The sequence below is a fragment of the Mobula birostris genome, chromosome 17 (assembly GCF_030028105.1).
Source record: "Mobula birostris isolate sMobBir1 chromosome 17, sMobBir1.hap1, whole genome shotgun sequence".
Taxonomy (NCBI): domain Eukaryota; kingdom Metazoa; phylum Chordata; class Chondrichthyes; order Myliobatiformes; family Myliobatidae; genus Mobula; species Mobula birostris.
Window position 1 is genome coordinate 1,339,639 of NC_092386.1, and position 24,740 is coordinate 1,364,378.

Sequence of the window (24,740 nt, forward strand, 5' to 3'; positions counted from 1 at the left end):
CAGAACTGGTAGAGCCACTGCCTTACAGTACCAAAGGTAGCTTGAATTCTGACCTTGGCTGGAGTTTGCAGGCTATCCCTAGGACCACATTGTTGATACCTGATGCAAGCTATTAACTGTATGATTCTATTTTCTATGACATGGACTGTTGAGACTGAAGACGTTCTTTCAGTCTGTAACAAAAATAAGCTAAGCTATAGCAAAACCCACCTTAAAGAAGTGAAAAATACTTGCAAAACTGTGACAGGTAATACAAATGGAAGCACACTGTCAAATGGAACCAATTTAGACATGAACAATAGCAAAACTAGTGCATAATTTAGTTAACTTGGAACACAGAACATGGGAGATGAGATAATTTTGTGGCCAGGTAATATTTTGTTGTATTAGCAGGAAAAGAAAATGCTACAAGACAAAATTGTAGTTTTATTCCTTATAAATTACAGCCGAAGTAAGCAAAAGAGAAAGCACAACCTGTTTGAAGAAGTTACTGAACATACCTTTATCAGACCAGGGCTTTGTGTGGGTGCTCTTTCTGAAGCTGGAATAGGTCGTCTGAGAGCCACATTCAAAAATGGGATCATTTTCTTCAACAATATTAGATGTCTTCATCCTTAAAACCTCAACCGTTAAGCTGAATTTGTGGTAAGAAAAATAAAATACATTTGAATTTAACTGCAGAATCAATAATAAGACCATAAGATGTAAGAGCAGAATTAGGCTATTTGGCCCATTGAGTCTGCTCTGCCATTTCATCATGGCAAAATAATGGATCACGACCTCCCCTTCTACACATAGCTCAGGTATCTTTTATCTTGTTCAGAGCATTCAACAAAGCAAATCACTTCACTTATTAGTTAATGAGCCACTTTTGGAAAACAGCTGTAATATCCCTACTAAGCCGCAAAGGTCAGAGCAATCTATAGCACAATTTGTGCTTCCAGTACAAAATCTTCACAAGACATAGGAGCAGAATTGGGGCATTTGGCCCATCCAGTCTGCTCCACCATTTCATCATGGCTGCTCCATTTTCTTCTCAACCCCATTCTCCTGTCTTCTCCCCATAACCTTTCATGCTTTAACTAATCAAGAACCTATCAATCTCTACTTTAACGTACAATAAATTCCACAGATTCCCCACCCCTGGCTAAAGAAATTCCACCTTGTCTCCATTCTAAATGGGCATCGCTCTATTCTGAGGCTGTGCCTTCTGTTCCTAGAGGCCTCCCTGTAGGAAACATCCTCTCCACATCCAAGTTATCTTGGCTTTTCAACATTTGATAAGTTTCAATGAAATACCCCCTTCATTCTTATAGTGACTTTGGCCTATTTTATCATGTGCTCCAAGTACCCCGAAATCTCATCCTTGATAACAACTGGAACATCTTTCCAACCACTGAAGTGAGACTAACTGACCTATAATTTCCTTTCTTCTGCCCTCCCCTTCCTTAAAGAATAGAGTGACATTTGCAATTTTCCAGTCCTCCAGAACAATTCCAGAACCTAGTTTTTTCTTAAAGGTCAAATACTAATGCCTCCACAATCTCTTCAACAACCTCTCTCAGATCCCTGGGGTGTAGTCTGCAAATGAAGTCAGAGTACCAAGTCCGCCAAACAACCTCAAAGCCCAAAGAGTTCAATATTGAAGAACAGTTGCATAAAGTTCAAAGTTTACAATTTAAAGACCTAAATGACTGGAAGGGGATTTAGTTCAGCTACTTAAATGATAATGCATTTAGCAAGATAAGAAAATGTTTGGTCTGGCAGGGAAATCCAAAAATAACCATAAAATTAAAATTAAGTGTGATATCATAGAGTTTGTAACAGTAAGCTGAAATCCCCAGAATTATTAATTCTAAATTAATTGAAATATTTAAGATTACATGTTGGGTTGAGGCATCAAAAATTGGGGGAAAAAAAACTAACAAGTGAAGTTAATCAGTCTAAATGGATGACCTCTCCTACAGCACTTTACTTGAGTGGCAGTTCACCTTTGGAATAAGGAATGTACTCAATTCCCTCTGACTGAAACAGAAGAATACTACCACAGAGTTGAGCACACAATTCCGTGCAAGTCTGATTTCGAATTCTCTGCACAAAGCCTGTCTGAAAATTGAATGAAGTTTAATTTTGTTCAGATGTATAGTGCCTTTCAAAATAAAAGGGGCATCAATCCCCTCAAATCATTAACTGTATGATATTAATATAACACATGTTAAAACATACATAATATCTTTAACATATAATATTAATTTTAATAACTTCCTCGGGTATATTTCCTATCAATTACTGGCCCAAGATTATAGATTCCACACACTAGGAAACGGCAGGCTGTCTATAAGCAAAGCCTTAAACAATTAGCGAAAACTCTGCTGTTGTTTGATATGTTATTGAACGATTAAGACCATAAGACAGAGGAACAGATAAATGTCATTCCGCCCATCAAGTCTTCTCTGCCATTTCATTGTGGCTGATTTATTATTCCTCTCAACTCCATTTGTCCGCCTTCTACCCATAACATTTGAATCTCTGTCTAATCAAGAACCTATCAAACAATGCCTTAAATACATCCAATGACCTGGCCTCCTCAGCCACCTGTGGCAATGAATTCGACAGATTCACCACCCACTAACTAAAGGTATTCCTCCTCATCTCTGTTCTAAATGGATATCCCATGGTTCTGATACTGCGCACCATAGGAAACATCCTCTCCACATCCACTCTAAGCCTTTCAACATTCAACCGGTTTCAATGAGATGCCCCCTCATTCTTCTAAGTTCCAGTGAGTACAGGCCCAGAGCTATCAATCATTTCTCATAATAAGCTTTTCATTTCTGGAATCATTCTCATGAACCTTGTCAGAATCCTCTCCAATGTCAGCAAATGTTGCTGTAGAGCAACTTCATGTCATCTTTCAACCTTCGTGATTTTTTTCTAATGTGTGCTGTTTCATTTCTTGTACTCTTCTTTTTCTCTTACTATACCTAGTGTTGTAAATGGGTGCAGTCCCTGAGGTGTAGGTGTAGACTGGTGGAAGGACAGGTAGTGCTGAGGACAGGTAAACTGTAGAAGGACTTAGACAGATTAGGAGAATGGGCAAGAAAGTGGCAAATGAAATACAGAGTTGTAAAACGCATGATCATATACTTCAGAGGTAGAAATAAATGTGGAGACTATTTTCTAAACAGGGAGTAAATCCAAAAATTTGAGATGCAAAGGGACTGGGAGTCCTTGTGCAGAACACCATAAAGGTTAACTTGCAGATTGAGTCAGTGATGAGGAAGGAAAGTCCAATGTTAGTATTCATTTCATGAGCTCTTGAATACAAGAGCACGGATGTGATCCTGAGGCTTTATAAGGCGCTGGTGAGGCCTCACCATGAGTACTGTGTGCAGTTTTGAGCTCCTCATCTAAAAAAAGATGTGCTGGCATAGGAGAGGGTCCAGAGGCGGTTCACATGGATGATTCTGGGAATGAAAGGGTTATCATATGAGAAACATTTGATGGCTCTGGATCTGGACTTGCTGGAATTTAGAAGGATGAGGGGGAACTCTCTTGAAACCTTTCCAATGATAAAAGGTTTTGAATGTTTCCCATGGTGGGGGAGTCTAGGACAAGGGGCACAGCCTCATAGAGGGGTGCCCAATTAAAACAGAGATGCAGAGAAACATCTTTAGCCAGAGGGTGGTGAATTTGTGGACTTTGTTACCACAGGCAGCTTTTTCTGCTGTATATCAATGGTTTAGATGATGGAATAGTTGGCTTTGCTCCCAAATTTGCAGATGGTACGGTTAAAATCTCCTAAGAACTCTTGCAACAATCTGCAGTCTCTTTACAAATTTGTTTCTCTGAATCCCTAGGACTGTTGTGTGGTCTGTAACATGACCCCATTAACAACTTAATCTTTGGAATATGTCTTTCCTGCACCTTCGGAATTGCTGCTCTGCCATTATCCCTGCTATTGTCCCCTTCCAATCAACTTTGGCCAGCTCCCTCTCTCATGCCTCTGTAATTCCCTTTACTCCACTACAATACTGATACATTTGACTTTAGCTTCTCCCTCTCAAACTGTGAGATAAATTCTATGATATTATGACCACTGCCTCTTAGGGTTTTTTTTTTAATCTTCAGCTCCCTCATCAAATCTGGTTCATTACACCAGCGGTCCCCAACCACCGGACTGCAGAGCACGTGCTACCAGGCCACAAGGAAACTATATGATTTGGCGATATGAGTCAGGTGCACCTTTCCTCATTCCCTGTCATGCGCACTGTTGAACTTGAACGCAAGCGAGGTCATTACGCACGCGTCATCCATGTCAGCGCGGGAAGGAGATCAACTCCTGGAGCTTGCAAATGACAGCAGGCTGAAAAGTATGTTTGACATAGCATCTCTGCCGGCATTCGGGATCAAGGTCAAGGCTGATATCCTGAGATAGCCATGAAAGCATTGAAAACGTTGCTTCCATTTCCAACATATCTCTGCAATGAATGCAACGAAAATTAAATTGCGGAATAGACTGGACATAAGGAACCCCGTTTGAGTATCGCTGTCTCCAATCACCCCTCGATGTTGCAGGGATACAAGCCCAGGGCTTCCACTGATTCAGCGACATTGATGTGTTGCAATGATTTTATATGTTCATACGGGGAAAATATGTGCTGTGTGTTTAATATCCAAACGTTACTTAAAATGTTCTGATGCTAGTGACTTACTTATATAACAATATAACAATTACAGCATGGAAACAAGCTGCACTTCTAGTTCGTGCCAAAAGCTACTCTCACCTAGTCCCACCGACCTGCACTCAGCCCATAATCCTCCATTCCTTTCCTGTCCAATATTGAACCTGCCTCTACCACTTCTACTGGAAGTTCATTCAACACTTACTTCAAGCTCCCCTGATAATTGACTATATTCATGCGAGGAAAATATGCGCTGCGTGCTTAATATTAAATTCATTAGATAAACCCTTTTAAAAATGAAATTGAGTGTATTAGCCACTTAATCACCTATATTCCAGTCATGATTAACCACCCCACCCCCGAAAGAATCGCCAAAATTTGTAGGAAAAAAATCGGCACATACATGCGCAAGTCACACATGCGCACTGGTGCCTGCGCAAGGCTTCATGGTCATTGTGGTCGTTTTCAGGGTAAACAACGTATTTGACTGCTACTCTTGTCCTTTGGCAACCCTACGCCCCCCCCACCCCCAGGTCGGCCAGTCCGCAAGAACATCGTCAATATTAAACCGGTCTGCAATGCAAGAAAGGTTGGGGACTCCTGCATTACACAACAACCAATCCAGAAATGGTTTTCCCCTAGTGGGCTCAACCACAAACTGCACTAAAAAACTGTCTCATAGGCAATCTACAAATTCCCTCCAGCACCAACCTGATTTTCCCAATCTATCTGTATGTTGAAATCCCTTGGCCACTGTTCAGATACCTGTATATAACTCCCATTAGGGTGTTTTTACCCTTGTAGTTTCGTAACTCTACCCAGAAGGCTTCCATTTCTGCCAATGCTTTAAAGAGCTGGGAAACAAATCAGCAACAAAAACCTTAAATCATTTATACCGTAACAATGCAAACCACATCAAAGCCATGAATGCCACTGAAACAAGCAATGCCATTCAGTACCTTATCAAGATTATTGGCTGCAGACCTTAATACATAGGAGTCAAATTAGGCCACTCTGTCCATAAAGTTTGCCCTGCCATTCTCGTCTACCAACATTGTCACACCTGTAATTCTCCAGAACACAGAAGCAGGTAGAAAAATTCATTGTGGATACTATCCATCCTGGAAACTGCCTTTTCCGAAAGCTCCCTTCTGGAAAGCACTGTAGAGCTATTAAAACAAAAACTTCACGCTATCTTAGAAATTATTTCCCTCAGGCTATTAATCTGATGAACCTTTCTGGTTAGCCGCTACCCACCCCACTCTATCTAGTACCCCCATCACTGCACTGTAAACACTTTAAACCACTTTTTATAATACTGCTTACATCATAAACGCATGCAGGTATTTATGTATTTTATTCAGCATCTATACTTTAACCCCTCACCTTTACTTTTTATATAATTCTTTCTTTATAATTGTTGAAGGTTGCTATTTGCTGCATGTTGCGCCAACACACAACAACAAATTTCTATTACAAGTAAATGTATATGGCAAATCAAGTTTATCTGAAGAAATTGAAATTGGTGAATTGAGTATTGAAGTGGTTAATGAGAAATGCTTTAATATCGTTTCAATACCTTTCTTCATCAATAATAATAGAGCCATCTTCAGCTACTTTAACTCGTGGACCCAAAACTGCATCATCAGATTCTTCATCTTCTTCCTCAATACTTGCAGCATTGTTACTGCCCACTTCTGGCCTATAATGTCAGAGGAAGGAACATTAAAAACGCCACTTTACACCCTTTGCTGCTGAAGTGATAAAACAGTCAGAGAAACAAAATTCATTCCAGTTTTACGTTAATAAAAAAAAAGCTTCTTTTGCAACTAATATATTTGTACTACATTTGCCAAGAACTTGTAGCAGTGATTAGGACCATGATTTTCTGTTTCTATTTTCCAATTAGCATATGTTTCTTTTGTTGACAACAAACAGATGCCAGGAATACACTTATAACTTCTTACTCCTATGTTAAAATTTATTCAAATGAAAACTACCAAAAACAACTGTGACTTCATATACATAGTTCAGTTAAGTTTCTTGTAAATTTAAGTTTAGCTTTAATAATCAAAGACGTACATACTCTTTATTTACAATTGGTGGAGATGGTCTTCTTTCTTCTTCAAATGAAGACCTGCAAGGATGGGAAAAGTCAAATTTCACATTTTCAATTTCACAGAATGAGATAACATTCAATGTTACAGTGGGTCACAGTAGATCAACTATGTCAATAACATTCAATGTTACAGTGGTGCACAGTAGATCAATGATGTGAATAGTCACCTGGAAGCCGAGATTAACACTCCAAAGACCCAAATTCAAAGCCCCTCCTAATCAGTTGCAAATGTGAATTGAACTGATAAGCTGGCATTGGAAAAAAGAGAACAAGTGGTCTACACCATAGAGAACAAAGGGCTGCAAGAACCTGGCAAGTCAAGCAGCATCTGTGGAGGCACTGGGCTAGACAGAGGATCTAACCTGAAAACCTTGACTATCCCTCTGCCTCCACAGGTGCTGCCTGGCCTGCTGAGTCTCTCCACATAGAGTTGAACTATGCTCATCTATACACACATCCTTCTAGTTGAGAGCATCCTAACAGGATGCATCACTACTTGGTATGGAAACTGCACTGCAATGGACAGGAAGGCTCTACACAAGCCATCAAAACTACCCAATACATCGCCGGTACTAGCCTAGCCACTATCAAGGACACTAATACAGGAAGGTGATGGACTGCTCATGGTCTGTTTGTCCCACTCCCATCAGGGAGGAGAAGTAGAATCCACACCAGGACCACCAGACTCAAAAGCAGTTACTTTCCCCAAGCAGTAAGCTGATCTAGCCACCAAATCCACCACTACTTTTTCATTTCCTGTTAGTTACTTTATGAACAGACACTCCTGTGCCCAGGGTCACTCTATCGACATACAACCTGCAAGGTGCTAGAAAGTTTGTAAACCCTGTAGAATGTTTTCTATTTCTCCATAAATATGACCTAACGTGTGATCAGATCTTCATGTGTCCTACAACTAGGTAAAGAGAACCCAATTAAATCACAAAAAACATTATACTTTTCCATTTATTGAGAAAAATGATCCAATATTACATGTATTTGTTGGAAAAAGTATGTGAACATTTGACATTTATATACCACACGCTGCGTACCATTCAGAGGTAGGGTCTTTTTACCTTTGTAGTTTCTTAACTCTACCCACAAGGCTTCCATATCTGTTAATGCTTTAAATGCTGATGCAATGGCATCAGCGCCGGACTCCGGAGCGAAGGCTCCCGAGTTCGAATCCCAGTCGGGCCACCCCCCGAGCACGCTTTTCATCCGTGCCGGGTCGAGCATCGGGCTGGCCACTCCGCCTCGTAAAAAAAAAAAGGGTCAAGTCAGGAACATTCATATTGTGACCCGGTTAATCCGAAAGGAGACCAATCCTGACACCATGTGCCAGACAAGAATGGCTGACTGGCTGGTGCGACACGCAAAAAAAATGCTTTAAAGAGTTGGGAAATAAATTAGCAACAACAACTTTAATTTAGTTCTATCTTAACGATGCAACCTGCATCAAAATCATGAGTGCCACTCAGTAATTTATCAAGGTCGTTAGATATAGTCCATAAGACCATAATATATAGGAGTCGAATTAGGCCACTCTGCCCATCGAGTTTGCTCTACCATCAATGCAGCATCTGTATGACTCCAGGATAAAGCAGCAAGCAGAAAACTTCATTGTGGATATTACCCATCTGGTTTTTGGTGTGATCTTTGCAGGATGCCCATTCCTAGGGAGAGTTGCAACTGTACTGAGTTTCCTCCATTTCTAGACAATTTCTCTTATTGAGGACTGATGAACACTCAGGTCTTTTGAAATGCTTTTGTAGCCTTTTCCAGCATCCTGTGTCTCTACAATTCTTCCAAGGTCCTCTGAAAGTTGTTTTGATTGAGGCATGGGGAACTGATAAACTGATCTTTCATGAGAACAGCAGGCTCGGTCAGTAACCTGACACTGTGTGTCTTTTTGATAGGGCATGGCACCTCTACAACCCACACCTCTAATTTCATCCCATTGATCAGAACACCTGACTCCAAATAGCTTTTGTAGAAGGCATTAGCCCAGAGGTTCACATACTTTTTCCAAATAATACATGCAATATTGGATCATGTTTCTCAATAAATAAATGATCATGTTTCTCAATAAATAAATGAACAAGTATAATGCTTTTTGTGTTATTTAACTGGTTCTCTTTATTATGTTTTAGGACTTACATGAAGATCTGATCATATTTTAGGTCACATTTATGCAGAAATAGAGAAAACCTACGGGTTCACAGACTTTCCAGTGTTTGTATACAAGTTGCTTTTGCATTTATAGAGTCATAGAGAAGTACAGCACAGAAACAGGCTATCTGGACCATCTAGTCCAAGCCCAAACCATTTAACCTGCCATCTACCATCAACCTGCACCCAGACGATAGCCCTCCATACCTCTGCTATCTATGTACTTACCCAAATTTCTCTTAAACGTTGAAATTGAGCCTACTTGGGCCGGCTGGTGGCGCAATGACATCGGCACCAGACCCGGGAACGGAGGTTCCCGGGTTCAAAGCCAGTTGGGGCCGCTCCCGAGTACACTTTCCATCCATGCCGAGTTCAGTGTCAAGATCGCAACCCGACCGCGTAAAATAAAGGGAAAAATACTGCGAAAATGTCTGTGTTAGGAGTGGCGTGCCACACAGTCTCTCTCTCGCGTCGAGCCTTGTAAAAGCCATGAAAAATACATCATCACAGATGCACACGCACACGTAGACAAACACACACAGACTCGCACGCTCACTTGCAGCTAATTCCACACTCTCACAACCCTCTGTGTGAAGAAGTTTCCTTTCACGTTGCCCTTAAACTCCTCATCTTTCACTCTTAACACTTGACTTCTGGTTGAAGTCCAAATCAACCTCAGTGAAAAAAGGTTGCTTACATTCACCCTATTTATACCCCTAATAATTTTATCAAAACTCCTCTCAACCTTCTATGCTCTTAAGAATACAGTCCTAACCTATTCATTCTTTCTTTATAACTCAGGTCCTCCAGACCCAGCAACATCCTTGTAAGTTTTCCCTGTACTCTTTCAACCTTGTTTACATCTTTCCTGTAGGTAGGTGTTCGTCTAGTGATCTGAAGATTGCTAGTTTGAGCCTCAGCTGAAGCAGCATGTGTGTCCTTGAGCAAGGCACTTAACCACACACTGCTCTGCGACGACACTGGTGCCAAGCTGTACGGGTACTAATTTCCTTCCCGTGGACAACATTGGTGGTGGTGGAGAGGAAAGACTTGCAGCATGGCCAACTGCTGGTCTTCCATACAACCTTGCCCAGGCCTGCAACCTGGAAATCTTCCAAGGCGCAAATCTATGGTCTCATGAGACTAACGGGCGCCTATATAAAAAAAATAGGTGACCAAAACTACACACAATGCACCAAATTAGGCCTCACCAATATCTTATACGATTTTGACACAACATCCCACCTTCTGTATGCAATACATTGATTTATCAAGGCCAATATGACACAAAGGTTGGGGATGTTGTGGATAGTGTGGAGGGCTGTCAGAGGTTACAGCGGGACATCAACAGGATGCAAAACTGGGCTGTGAAGTGGCAGATGGAGTTCAACCCAGAAAAGTGTGAGGTGGTTCATTCTGATGGTTCAAATATGATGGCAGAGTATAGTATTAATGGTAAGACTCTTGGCAGTGTAGAGGATCAGAGGGATCTTGGGGTCCAAGTCCATAGGACACTCGAAGCTGCTACGCAGGTTGACTCTGTGGTTAAGAAAGCATATGATGTACTGGCCTTCATCAATCGTGGGATTGAGTTTAAGAGTCAAGAGGTAATGTTGCAGCTATATAGGACCCTGGTCAGACCCCATTTGGAGTACTGTGCCAGTTCTGGTCACCTCACAACAAGAAGGATGTGGAAACTATAGAAAGGGTGCAGAGGAGATTTACAAGGATGTTGCCTGGATTGGGGAGCATACCTTATGAGAATAGGTTGAGTGAACTCATCCTTTTCTCCTTGGAGTGACAGAGAATGAGAGGTGACCTGACAGAGGTGTATAAAATGATAAGAGGGATTGATCGTGAGGATAGTCAGAGACCTTTTCCCAGGACTGAAATGACTAACACAAGAGGGCACAGTTTTAAGGTGCTTGGAAGCAGGTACAGAGGAGATGTCAGGGGTAAGTTTTTTACACAGAGAGTGGTGAGTGCGTGGAATAGGCTGCCCACGACAGCGGTGGAGGCGGCTACAATAGGGTCTTTTAAGAGACTCCTGGATAGGTACATGAATCTTAGAAAAATAGAGGGCTATGGACAATACTAGGTAATTTCTAGGGAAGTACGTATTCAGCACAGCATTGTGGGCCGAAGGGCCTATATTGTGCTGTAGGTTTTCTGAGTTTCTATGTTTTTAATATGCCAAAACCTTTCTTTACGACCCTATCTACCTGTGGCACCATCAATTAACTATGTACCTGTATTCAGAAATCACTTTTTTCTACCACACTCTTCACTGCCCTATCATTCAATGTGTAAGACCCACCCTGGTTGGTCCTACTGAAGTGCAAAACCTTGCACTTACCTGTATTAACTTCCATCTGTCATTTTTCAGCTGATGCAGATCCCTCTGCAAGCCACGACAGCCTTCCTTACTATCTACTGCACTCCCAATCTAGGTGTCATCCGTAAATTTGCTGATCCAGTTAACCACGTTATCATCCAGATCACTGATATAAATGACAAACAAAAAAGGACCTGGCACTGATCCCTGTGGCACACCACTAGTAACAGGCCCCCAGTCAGAGAGGCAACCCTGTACTACCACACTCTGTTCTCTCTCACAAAGCCAATGTCTAATCCAATGTATTTATTGTGTTTTTTGAAAATTATTAAGTTCTTTATCTTACTGTGCTTTTCTGAACTGCATCAGATGCAGAATATCAATTACTCTGATAATCTTTACACTTGTGTACTGGAAATTACATTAAACATCCTGAATCTTGAATTTGTTTCCTGGTCCGGATTCCAGGAATTGCAGTTTCTTGTATCTCTAGGCTGAGTAATGCTGACTTCAAAACTGATGGATTGCTCCAAAATCCCATTTGCGCTCAAATGTTCTTCAGGAGAGATCCATGCTCAGTACACTCTGAATGAGGCTCCAAACCCGCACTACATGATCGACTATTTTCAAACTAAAAATTACCATGTGAAATGGCCTTGGCATTGTCAAAGACGCCTCCCATCCATCCCACAATCCAATTAACCTCCCACCGCCAGGCAGAAAGTACCACAGTATGGGACCAAGGATTGTTAGGCTTGGCAACAACTTCTTTCCCCAGGCTGTAAGAGTTCTGAACACCCTGCTACCACCTAGTACACATTATTTATAAACAGCTCCAGTACCAGTATTACTGCTGTACATTTAACTATATGCCTTTGCACTTTATGTCACCCTGTACATCTACAGAATATATTTTTATTAATTAATATTATTGTGTTAATATTATTTTATGTGCTCTGAATGATATAAGCACTGTGTTTTGCATCTTAGCTCCTGAGGAATGTTATTTTACTTAGTTGTATGCACATACATGATTAAATGACAATAAACTTGACCTTGAACTTGAATATTTCAGTTTCCCCAACCAGAAACCCTGGACGAACCATGAGATCTGCAAACTACAGAGGGCCAGATCAAGTCTGGTGACCGAGAAAGTTACAATAGGTCCAGGTACAATCTCCGGAAAGCCATCTCACATGAAAAGTGGCAATTCTGGAATAAACTTGAATCAACGAAGGATGCTCAAGGGTTGTGGCAGGGCTTGAATACTAACATCTCTTATAAAGTTAAGTCAAGCAACACTGGCAACAAGAGGGCTTTGCTTCCAGATGAGCTTAATGCCCTCTAGCAACACACACAAAATGCTGGTGAACGCAGCAGGCCAGACAGCATCTATAGGAAGAGGTACAGCCAACATTTCAGGCCGAGACCCTTTGTGAGTCCTGATGATGTCGACTGTACCTCTTCCTATAGATGCTGTCTGGCCTGCTGCGTTCTACCAGCATTTTGTGTGTGTTGCTTGAATTTCCAGCATCTGTAGATTTCCTCGTCAATGCCCTCTATGTTTCTTTGACTGTCAAAACATGAAAGAACCATCATGAACCCCAAATCCCTGATGATCGTGTGATTTCACTCTGAGGCTGTCATGCAAACAGCTTTCAGTAAGGTGAACTCATGAAAAGCATCCACCCTAAACGGGGGACCTGGCCAAGTGTTAAAGAGCTGTGCTGATCACTGAGAACTTTAACCTCTTGTTTTGTCATTCCGATGTGCCCAACTGCTTCAAGCAGAACTCAATTATACCACATTCTAAGAAAAGTGTGGTAACCTGCCCCAATGACTACCCATCAGTAGCACTTACATCCACAGTGATGAAACATTATCAACCCCTGCCTGAGAAGAAACTTGGATCATCTCCAATCTGCCTACCGGAGCAACAGGTCCGCAGCAGGTGCCATCTCATTGGCTCCTCACTTAACCCTGGAACATCTGGACGGCAAAGATACATACATCAGGATGCTCTTTTTCAACTACAGCTCAGTGTTCAATACCACTGTCCTCTCAAAACTGATCAATAAGCTTCAAGACCCTAAGCTCAATGCCTCGCTGTGCAACTGAATCTTTGATTTCCTCACTTGCAGACCCCACTCAGTTTGGATTGGCAACATCTCCTCGACAATCTCCATGAGCACAGGTGCACCACAGGACTGTGTGCTTAGCCCACTGCTCTACTCACTTCACACTTATGACTGTGTGGCTAGGCACAGCTCCAATGCCATATTCAAGTTTGCTGATGACACCATTGTCAAAGGCAAAATCAAAATCAAATCAGTATATTTGAATGACAGAGAATGAAAATCTGGATGAGAGCTGCCACAGCAACAACATCTCACTCGATGTCAGCAAGTCCAAGGAGCTGATTATTGACTTCAGGAGGAGGAAACCAGAGGTCCATGAGCCAGTCCTCATCGGAGGACCGTAAGTGGAAAGGGTCAGCAATTTTAAATTCCCCAGTGTTATCATTTCAGAGGACCTGTACTAGGCCTAGAAATTACGAGAAGAGCACAGCAGCACCTCTACTTCCTCAGGATTCTGAAAAGATTCAGCATGACATCTGAAACTTTGACAAACTTATACACATGTGTGGTAGAGAGTATATTAACTGGCTGCATCATAGCCTGATATGGAAACACCAATGCCCTTAAACAGAAAATCCTACAAAACGTAGTGGATGCAGCCCAGTCCATTACGGGTAAAGCCCTCTCAACCATTGAGCGCATCTGCATGATGTTGTCTCAGGAAAGCAACATCCATCATCAGAGATGCCCACCACCCAGGACATGCTCTCTTCTCACTGCTGCCATCAGAAAGACGGTACAGGAGCCTCAGGACTCACACCACAAGGTTCAGGAACAGTTATTACCCCTCAGCCATCAGGGTCTTCAACCAAAGGGGATAACTGCACTCAATTTCACTGGCCCCATCACTGAAATGTTCCCACAACCTGTGGACTTGCTTTCAAGGAGGTTTCACCTCATGTCCTCAATATTTATTGCTTACATACTTATTATTATTTCCTGCTTTCTGTACTTGCAGTTTGTTGTCTTTTGCACACTGGTTGAATACCCAATTCAGTGTGGTCTTTCATTGATTCTATTATGAATATTATTTTGCTGCAGATTTATTGAGTATGGCCACAAGAAAATGAATCTCGGGATCTATGTGATGATGTGAGATATCACATACAGACACATACCCACACACATAGACACACACACTCACACACACACGCACACTTACTTTGATAATAAATTTATTTTCAATATGCCACTCAACTGTCAGCTTCAGATTCTCAAAAAATAAGGAGAAATGGAAAATAGATTCTAGCCTTAATAGATGCTCAACTCATAGAAAAAAAAAATTAAATACAACTAAATGCTCAGAATATTACTGGGTCACTTACAGCATTGGATTGGTATCGGGCAGGTAGTAGATGAAGTCTCTCATTGTCATTTTGGTACGTTCTGGTGGGTTATTGGCTTCCCAAATGGGAACAGATTCCCTATGAGCTTTCTACAATAATCCAAAAAAGACAGATTGTTTAACAGTACATTATTATCAGAAAATAATTAAGAATGACAACATTGGTGAGTAAAACTTAAAACAGATATGCAAAGAAGAAAACTGTTATCAAGTAGTCATAATATATTTGAATAGAAAGTGGATCAGATCACCCGCCTTGCAATCTTTAAGTGTGTTTCCATTACAAGTTAAATATCTTTACAGAGAACACAGAACAGGGGAACAAGCCCTTCGGTGTATGATGTCTGTACCAACAATCATGTTGATTGAAACTAATACCATCTGCCTGCACTTGCTCTATACCCCTCCATTCTCCAGTTAGTCACGTGCCTGTCTAAATGCCTCTTAAATGTTACTGTCTTATCTCCTTTTACTAATTGCTTGGCAGCACGTTGCAGGCACGTACTACTCTCCTGGGCTAAAAAAAAAGATCTCCCTTAAGCTTACCTCCCTCGCCTTAAATCTGCTGTATGGCTTTTCAACTTTTGACATTTCTATCCCTGGGAAAAAAAAGCTCGGACTATTCACCCTCCAATAAATAATCTTATACACTTTATCAGGGGCCCCTCAGCCTCCGAAGCTCCAAAACAACCCCAGTTTGCCCAAACTCTCCAAATGATCTCTAATCCAGGCAGCATTCTGGTGAACCTCTCCAAAGTTTTTAGTCCTGACGAAGGGTCTCGGCCCGAAACGTCGACTGTACCTCTTCCTAGAGATGCTGCCTGGCCTGCTGCGTTCACCAGCAACTTTGATGTGTGTTGCTGCAAAGCTTCTACATCCTTCTTGTAATATGGTGGCCAGCAGTGCACACACTAGAACAACTATAGTGTAGCGTTTTAATTAGCAGGGTATAGTGATTGCAGTTTTCATAGAAAATAACAGCGAAGTGACAAAACGTTCAGTGGCAGAAGTAAACCAGGCAACAGCTTCGAACATTCACATGAGCACAACTAAACAAAGAAAGTTGCTGTCCAAAATACACAAGTGTCATTTTCTTGTCTACTGATTTTACAGTTCACACACCACTTACTCTGCATACACGGTCCGACATCTAAATGAGCACAGGTTATAGATAGCTGAGGTCTAGCATGGATTCCTGTGACACCCCACTCATTACAGCCACCCAACCCGAAGCCTTTACGCTGTTGGATTGTAGTGTAGAATTTCTATCTTTCTTGTAGCTAAACATTCCTATGCTTGCATGTATGTTTGTATATTCACCAATATCCACGTAACTGTTCAGTGAATTTTCCATTAATTATGGTGTAGTGACTCCTGTTTGTTTCCTAGAAGCTTTAGTTTTCTACAGCAGGTGTCATACCAGTTGAATCTGGCTATTTTATATAGTAGGTTAACTGTTATCACTGGAATTTATATTATCTCTCGTCTGAGTATCCAGCTGGTGGCATAGTGCTATCCGTAATAGACTTTGAGGCAAGTGGTTCCGGGTTCAAATCCAGCCAAGTCCTTACACACTTTCCACCCATGTCGGGTTGAGCAGCGAGCTCGCAACTCGCATCGTAAAAATCGGGTTGAGCATCGAGCTCGCAACCCGGCATCGTAAAAACTGGGTTGAGCATCGAGCTCACAACTCGGCATCGAGCTCACAACTCAGCATCGAGCTCGCAACTCGCATCGTAAAAAACGGGTTGAGCATCGAGCTCGCAACTCGGCACCGTAAAAAACGGGTTGAGCATCGAGCTCGCAACTCGGCATCGAGCTCACAACTCAGCATCGAGCTCGCAACTCGCATTGTAAAAACCGGGTTGAGCATCAAGCTCGCAACTCGCATCGTAAAAAACGGGTTGAGCATCGAGCTCGCAACCCGGCATCGTAAAAACCGGGTTGAGCATCGAGCTTGCAACTCGGCATCGAGCTCACAACTCAGCATCGAGCTCGCAACTTGCATCGTAAAAAACGGGTTGAGCATGAGCTCGCAACCCAGTATCGTAAAAAACGGGTTGAGCATGAGCTCGCAACTCGGCATTGAGCTCGCAACCCGCATCGTAAAAAACGGGTTGAGCATCGAGCTTGCAACCCGCACCGTAAAAAACGGGTTGAGCATCGAGCTCACAACTCGCATCGTAAAAAACGGGTTGAGCATCGAGCTCGCAACTCGGCACCGTAAAAACCAGGTTGAGCATTGAGCTCGCAACTCGGCATCGAGCTCACAACTCAGCATCGAGCTCGCAACTCGCATCGTAAAAACCGGGTTGAGCATCGAGCTCACAACTCGCATCGTAAAAAACGGGTTGAGCATCGAGCTCGCAACTCGGCACCGTAAAAACCGGGTTGAGCATTGAGCTCGCAACTCGGCATCGAGCTCACAACTCAGCATCGAGCTCGCAACTCGCATCGTAAAAACCGGGTTGAGCATCGAGCTCACAACTCGCATCGTAAAAAACGGGTTGAGCATCGAGCTCGCAACCCGGCATCGTAAAAACCGGGTTGAGCATCGAGCTCACAACTCAGCATCGAGCTCGCAACTCGCATCGTAAAAACCGGGTTGAGCATCGAGCTCACAACTCGCATCGTAAAAAACGGGTTGAGCATCGAGCTCGCAACCCGGCATCGTAAAAACCGGGTTGAGCATCGAGCTTGCAACTCGGCATCGAGCTCACAACTCAGCATCGAGCTCACAACTCGCATCGTAAAAACCGGGTTGAGCATCGAGCTCACAACTCGCATCGTAAAAAACGGGTTGAGCATCGAGCTCGCAACCCGGCATCGTAAAAACCGGGTTGAGCATCGAGCTCGCAACTCGGCATCGAGCTCACAACTCAGCATCAAGCTCGCAACTCACATCATAAAAAACGGGTTGAGCATCGAGCTCGCAACCCGCACCGTAAAAAATGGGTTGAGCATCGAGCTCGCAACTCGGCACCGTAAAAAACGGGTTGAGCATCGAGCTCACAACTCGGCACCGTAAAAAACGGGTTGAGCATCGAGCTCACAACTCGGCACCGTAAAAAACGGGTTGAGCATCGAGCTCGCAACTCACATGGTAAAAATCGGGTTGAGCATCGAGCTCCCAACTCGCATCGTAAAAATCGGGTTGAGCATCGAGCTCGCAACTCGTAAAAAAAAAAGACAAATGCTAAAGAAATGGCACTGTTGCTGCCCAATGCGCCACGAGACATGGAGAGGAACTCCAACTAGTCTGAGTGTGAGATGACCACAACTGTTTTTTTCATTTGTTCCCCTGACCCCTCTCTCTTGGTTATTTCCCTCTCATGTAATACTCAACAAAACAATCGTAAGCAATAAGTTTTATGCCTCATTCTTGACTTCCGAGAATCTTTGGATTGTAAGAGTATCAGGATCCAACAATTCTAAAGTAGGACTTCTAACCCCATGACAACCTGCAATGTGGCAACTTATCAAATGTCTTTTTAAATTTTAGATATACACTATCCACTGATTCACTCTACGCTGTTGGGTTCCTCCTCAAAGAAGTTTATTAGATTCATCTTCTGCACAAGTATGTTGACTCTGTCCAATGATATTTAATCGGTCTGCCACTTGGTACAGAATAGACAATCCCTACAATTTCCTGTAAATTGATGTCAAACTCATTGTTTGATAAGGTGAAGAGGACAGGTAAGAAAATCTGACTATATCTCCACAGCATTACATCTCCAACTTTGCAATCCACACATACAAGTTCAGAATTAATGCAATCAGCATACTGCTGCAGCACTGTTTCAGAAGCCAAGGACATGGTCCACCTATTAGAAACCTTCTGAACCCATAATCATTCTAGTACAAAATCTTTAATATTGATCACCAAACATTGCTCATGCTGATTTGATCCTTGGTTTCCAGAATTTCTAGATAAATCTAATTAATTGGCTTACACAACATTGTGGGCCTAATGACCTGTTCCTGTAGTGTACTGTTCCATGTTCGAAACAAGTCACACCATTATCATGATTGCTTACAGCCTGATTAATTGATAAGATTCTTTTACTGGCTACTATTGAAATAACTGTCAACAACCGATTCACCCTCTCAATATATTATTAAAATTACCTTCTCTCTCTTCAACTCTTCCCTCATCATTTCTCGCAATTTTCGAGCTTTCTGGAGCCTTTCGAGGTCAGATGGAATTTTTGCATTTTTAGGCCGTGCCGGTGAGACACTGGGTGATGGTACAATTCCTTTTGTAGGTGTGCCACTCGGTGTTATCCTCTCCTTCAGTGGCGAAGACAGTACTTTCCGTGTCACTGGCAGTCGGGCAGAACTCACCCCAACAACTGACTCTTTGTGCAGAGGGTTTTTAACAGGAGAGAACTGTGGTACTTGAGGAATCGGGGTTTTCTTTTCTGGCAGCTTAGTATTTGGTCCTGAAGAGGGCTTCCGTTTTTCTGGTGATTTAGCAAGTGTTTTCTCAGTGGTGGTGATCTGCGATGGAACAGAATTATCTGGAAGTGATACCACATTGGTCACAGGAGTTAAAAGACTTTGTTGCTGAGGAGATTTTTCTGTTAGGTTGGTCGACTGCTGCATAGACAAAGATGTTGATCTTGGCTTGACCAAATTGGGCATGGTAGAGAAACGTTTCCTTCTTTGCAAAAGTGCCACAAATGGCTTTGCTTGAGCTCCAGACTCTCCAGTTTTATCAGCTTTTTCATTCCTTCAAAGAAAATTCACAATTTCTCATTTTATAGAATACACACAAAAACTGACAAACATGTAAGAAAAAACTCCTCTAAATGTTCTTTGAAAAGTTTTGTCAATTAAAATAAATATTGAAAGGCTGAGAGAGAGTAAATGTGGAAAGAATGCTTCCTATTTGAGTGTGTCTTGGACCAGGAGGCATAACCTCAGAATACAAAGACATCCCTTTAGAACAGAGATGAGGAGTAACTTCATTAGTCCAGGGGTTGGGGCAGGGTTAAAGCAAAGGTTGATATGTTCTTGATTAGTCAGGGCTTCAAAGGTTAAAAGAAAAAGGCAGGAGAATGGGGATGAGATGGGTAATAAATCAGTCATGATTGAATGGTGGAGCACTCAATGGGCTGAATGGTGTGTCCAGTGCTGTACTGTTCTGTGTTCTGCATTTCAAATACGTCTGCACTTCCAGTACCATTTTCATTCGTATGTGGAACAGTGGCTTGATTTTGTTGGTAATGTTCTTTTACTTAGTAATTGCTTTTACTAGTTTACTCAACTGCTGATTAGGAAACTATTCCTTTATATCCCTTTCCTTTGTTCTTCCACCTTAAGTAGACCAACTGATTTCTCAAGTCACTGAAGAATTAAACATTCTACTGAGTACTTTTGAAAAAGAAACACAAAAAAAATAGAAAAGACAATAGGCCATCTGTGCCTGGTCCATATCTACGTAAAATCATGACTGATCTCCCACTTCATTACCCTGTTTCATCTCCCGTCCCGCACTAATATCCACTCTCGTTCTCTGGCTTGGCTCTTGGGGCTATCTACATATGCTCTGTAGGTGGCCCCAACAGTCAAGCCTCTCAGGAATCATTCTTCAAAGTGGATAGGCAAGAGATTATCTACCTTAGCTCGAGCAACAGAAAGATCAATTGGGAAGAGAAAAGATCGACTGAGACCAAGTGGCCTCGTAGAGCAATTGCTAAATGCAGGGGCACTTCAAGAATATCAGATAAGGGGACCAGGACGACAAAACAAAATTCTAGACAGGGTCTGTACAATTGCACTCAAATCTGCCTGCAATGAAGATCAGTCTCTGTGTTCCTAATCACTCGCTGAACCTCATCCCCTGCGATCAGCAATTGCTTTATTCGGAGGTTGTTCTCTCTGTGCATCATCCATATCCCTTCAAGTAAAAAACTTGCCCCTTACATTATAGACAATAGACAATAGGTGCAGGAGTAGGCCATTTAGCCCTTCAAGCCAGCACCACCATTCACTGTGATCATGGCTGATCATCCACAATCAGTACCCTTTTCCTGCCTTCTCCCCATATCCCTTCACTCCGCTATCTTTAAGAGCTCTATCTAACTCTTTCTTTAAAGAATCCAGAGATTTGGCCTCCACTGTCTTCTGAGGCAGAGCATTCCACAGAACCACAACCACAACATTGTAGAACACTACAGCCCAGTACAGGACCTTTGGCCTATGATGCTGTACCAATCTTTTAACATACTCTGAGATCAATCTAACTCTGAGGCCTTTTCACTGCTCACACTCTACCTAAATTGGTATCATTGAAAACCTGCTAATCCATCTATCCATTTTTCATCCAAATCATTGGTACATTTGATAAAGAGGTCAGTACTGACCCTTGTGAAACACCACTGGACATGGACCTCCAGGCAGAACAACAGTCTTCCACAACTATCTCTGTCTTCTACAGAAAAGCCAGATCCAAATTCAAACTGGCAATTCGCCTTGGATCCCATGCATCTTTATATTCTGAATCAACCTACCATGAGTGACCTTATTAAGTGCCTTATCCTTGTCGATATCTTCTGCCTTACTCCCATTGAGCACCTTTATCACCTCCTCATAAAAAAACTCAATCATGACCTGCCCATAAACAAAACATGCAGTAGATGCTCCACCAATGCTGGGGAACTTTATCTTGGGAATGATGAGTGCTCCAAAGAGATCCAAAGTTGCTCAATTCTGCTACGGTTGCCATTTGGGGAAAAAGAGGAAACTGAGTCACTGATCCCATTCCCAATTCAGAAAAGCACAGGAACTTGCCCTTCAGCCCACAATTCAGCAGAGATGCTGACAGGTTTATTGATGAAACAAACAAATCCAAACAAGACTATCAGAGACAAATCAGTTTCTTGTGGAAGCTCATATCGTCAATGACCACTACTGATTTGCACCTATGTAAATTCATAAGGAGAAATGCTAACCCTAGATCCATCTGCCTTGCTTGGTGATTTAAAGATCCTGGGATAGTATAACAAGAATATGGCATTCTCCCAGAATCCATGTATTGACCTGAGTTTTGCTGCAAATGTTGGCAGTTCTCATTGGAACAGTCAGCAATTGGCCACATAAATGCCAGCAGCCCAAGGAGTAGGGGCAGTTCCAGCTTGCTGAAATATCCCAAAGAAATAATGAAGAAAATTAACTAAATTCCTACAGGTTTAAAGGTAATGGAGCATCCAGCCCATTATTTCCAATAAGAATTGTAGGGAAACAAGTAGGAAGGAAAATGTACATTTTTTATTTAATGTGTTTAATTATTGAAATGTTAGGGTAATGGTTTATTACTGTCACATTTGTAATCCATCTATCCAAATCATTCCAAACATAAGTACATTGAGGTAATAACGAAAAGAAGAGCAATACTTAATTTTATTGTTCGTAGATCAAGAAAAAGAATTTTTTAAAATGAAAATTACATTTTGGTACCTCAAACATTTTCGATGTTTTTCTTTGAATAAGTAAAAACATTTAAAACAGATGACAGTTTTAAATGTCAGCAGAGCTGGGGAAGGAGCTTTGCCAGTTTTCCATCCCAGTACATAGAAGTAGGTCATTCAGCCCATCGAGTCTGCTTCACCATTCCATCATGGCTGATTTATTATTCCTCTCAACCCATTCTCCTGTCTTCTCCCCATAACGTTTGATGTCTTGACTAGTCAAGAACCTCACAGGTAGGTTTCTGCACGAAGTCATTCAGACCCTGCCACCACTACACACTGGGATGTTTCAGTCAACTTCCAACACGGAGTGATAGCTGTCAGTGAGAGCAGTAAATTAAATAGAAAAACCCGTTATACTGTCGATGGAGTTCTGTCCAAACTCAGCAGCTCGCTACAGCCTTCTCTATCAGTGTGTCCCAATTATTTAAGGGATATACGGAGCTACCAGGGAAGTGGGAAGTTCATAACCCTAACTGTGGAAGTCAGCCCTCATTTGTGCCATGTTTCCTGTCATTAATCACAGCATGTCATACCATATCAACATCCAGAATTCTCCCATGAAATGCACCGACTTCCCAAACAAACATGGATACGCAGGACTCTTTTAAAAATTATTATGGGATAATTAGCTAAAATATTTTGAAACTAATCTGTTTATTCAAGCACAGCAACAAAAGAAACATTCCTTTAGTAGGAACATTCTGACTCTGCAATACTGAGACATACAGATGATAGTGAACCAGCAACCTACAGTTGATACAACTAAGTATTACTAGAATTATGTATGAACAAGGCGTGTGATAACTATAATTATGCTGCTTTTGCACTATATTGAACAGAGTCAATACAAACTTGTTAAGTGGAACATTTTCCTGCTGTTCATCTGGGTCATCTCTGTCTCCATGTTCAACACCTGCACTGGGCAATGGTGACCCAACAGCAGCCGGAGTTTCAGTAGTTTCTTTCTCATTGGAAGATCTTCCTTCGGAGATTAGCTGCTGGTCTGAAATACGAGTCTTGTCATCCCCCTTGCCAGTTTGTGATGGAACCCTTCCACCAGGTTTCACATTGGGTCTTATGCTGAGTCTTGAGCGACGTAACATTCTGTAAGGCACAGGAAATAATCAGCTGCAAAATTTTACACTACCAAGTGAATTTCTGAATATTCCCACTTTCAAATTTGACATTCCCTATTCTGGAATCAGAAAATATGTTCATTCAAACCACAAAGGCACTTTACAACTATTTTAATTTAAATTTTAAAATTAAAATTAAAATTATTCCAATATTGTCAATATCTCCATTTAACCCAACAGGTTAATTTTACAGATTTTCTTCTACATAACTGGTTTAATTAAATCACTGCCCACCTCCGATTACAGTACTTGCCATATAGTAGGTCAGAACTATTTGACCTCAGTACACAAACCATTAAAAATACATGGGTCAGGGTGGACAAGCCAGGTGCTCTCTTGATCAAAATATGCAAATAACCTTCCATAACGACTCAGTGATTCGACACATCGACGGCTGATGGATCCAGGAGGAACTAAAGCTCCTACCCAACAATCAAAGGAAGGTGACATTGATAACATTGTCAAACAGCACCTACTCACTAATACCGAGTTTGTTTTTTTCTCCCCAGAACCTTCCTTGGTCCCAAATAGACCATAGAGCTGAATGGCCTGGAATCAGACCTCACACTAAAGAAGATAGTTTAGTTGCTGGATGTCATCATCATTGCCGGAGTTCCTCCTGAAGTGGGGGTGTGCATTGATAATTGTTCAACATTCAAATCTATTCACTATTTTGCACTATTTGGCATTAGCGGTGGATCAATCGATTCGGGGGGAGAGGGGGAGAGGGGGAGAGGGGGAGAGGGGGAGAGGGGGAGAGGGGGAGAGGGGGAGAGGGGGAGAGGGGGAGAGGGGGAGAGGGGGAGAGGGGGAGAGGGGGAGAGGGGGAGAGGGGGTGCGAGCACTTCGCACAGGTCAGGAGAAGAGTTTAAAAGAGGAGCATTTTGCAGGGTTTGGCGCATTAGTGGCAGACCAATCGATTCACATTCAGAGCGACCTTAGTACAGGTCGGGGACAAGAATTTTATAAACGTTTGTAAAAAGGATCATTTTGCGGGGCTCGCTGCATTAGCGGCAGACCAATCATTTCGTGATTTATTAGCAGGAGTAAATAAAAGTAAAGCAGGGTAAAAGCAGAGCAGCCATTGTGTGAGTGGACCAGTGTAGAGTGGGAACTTGAGGATTTGGCTCAAGAGGCTTCAGTGAGGAGGTACAGGTAAGTAGCAGGTAAGGCTTTTGTAGCAGTTAAATAAAAAGCCACTAAATTACAGCTAATTAAATTTACAGATGATGCAGGATCAAGTGATTGCTGTCGCTGCATGATGTGGGAGCTGGTGGACTCCACTGTGGTTCCTGGTGACCACATCTGCAGCAAGCGTTGGCTGTTTGAGGAACT

At 42.1% G+C, this 24,740-nt stretch overlaps 1 protein-coding gene across 6 annotated transcripts in view; it reads right to left on the reverse strand.

Moving 5' to 3' along the window:
* The window catches only part of LOC140211466 (uncharacterized), a 122,713-nt gene that overhangs the window by 93,395 nt on the left and 4,578 nt on the right, over positions 1 to 24,740 (reverse strand). For all 6 annotated transcript variants that reach the window (XR_011889466.1, XM_072281178.1, XM_072281176.1 and 3 more), the window contains exons 2-7: positions 23,122 to 23,373; positions 18,923 to 19,526; positions 14,772 to 14,881; positions 6,772 to 6,822; positions 6,265 to 6,387; positions 501 to 634 (exon numbers count right to left, since the gene is read on the reverse strand). Coding sequence is in view for 5 of the 6 variants with exons in the window: in XM_072281178.1 (XP_072137279.1) it covers positions 501 to 634; positions 6,265 to 6,387; positions 6,772 to 6,822; positions 14,772 to 14,881; positions 18,923 to 19,526; positions 23,122 to 23,372 (1,273 nt within the window). In the remaining variant the exon portion in view is untranslated. The remainder of the gene's footprint in view (positions 1 to 500; positions 635 to 6,264; positions 6,388 to 6,771; positions 6,823 to 14,771; positions 14,882 to 18,922; positions 19,527 to 23,121; positions 23,374 to 24,740) is intronic.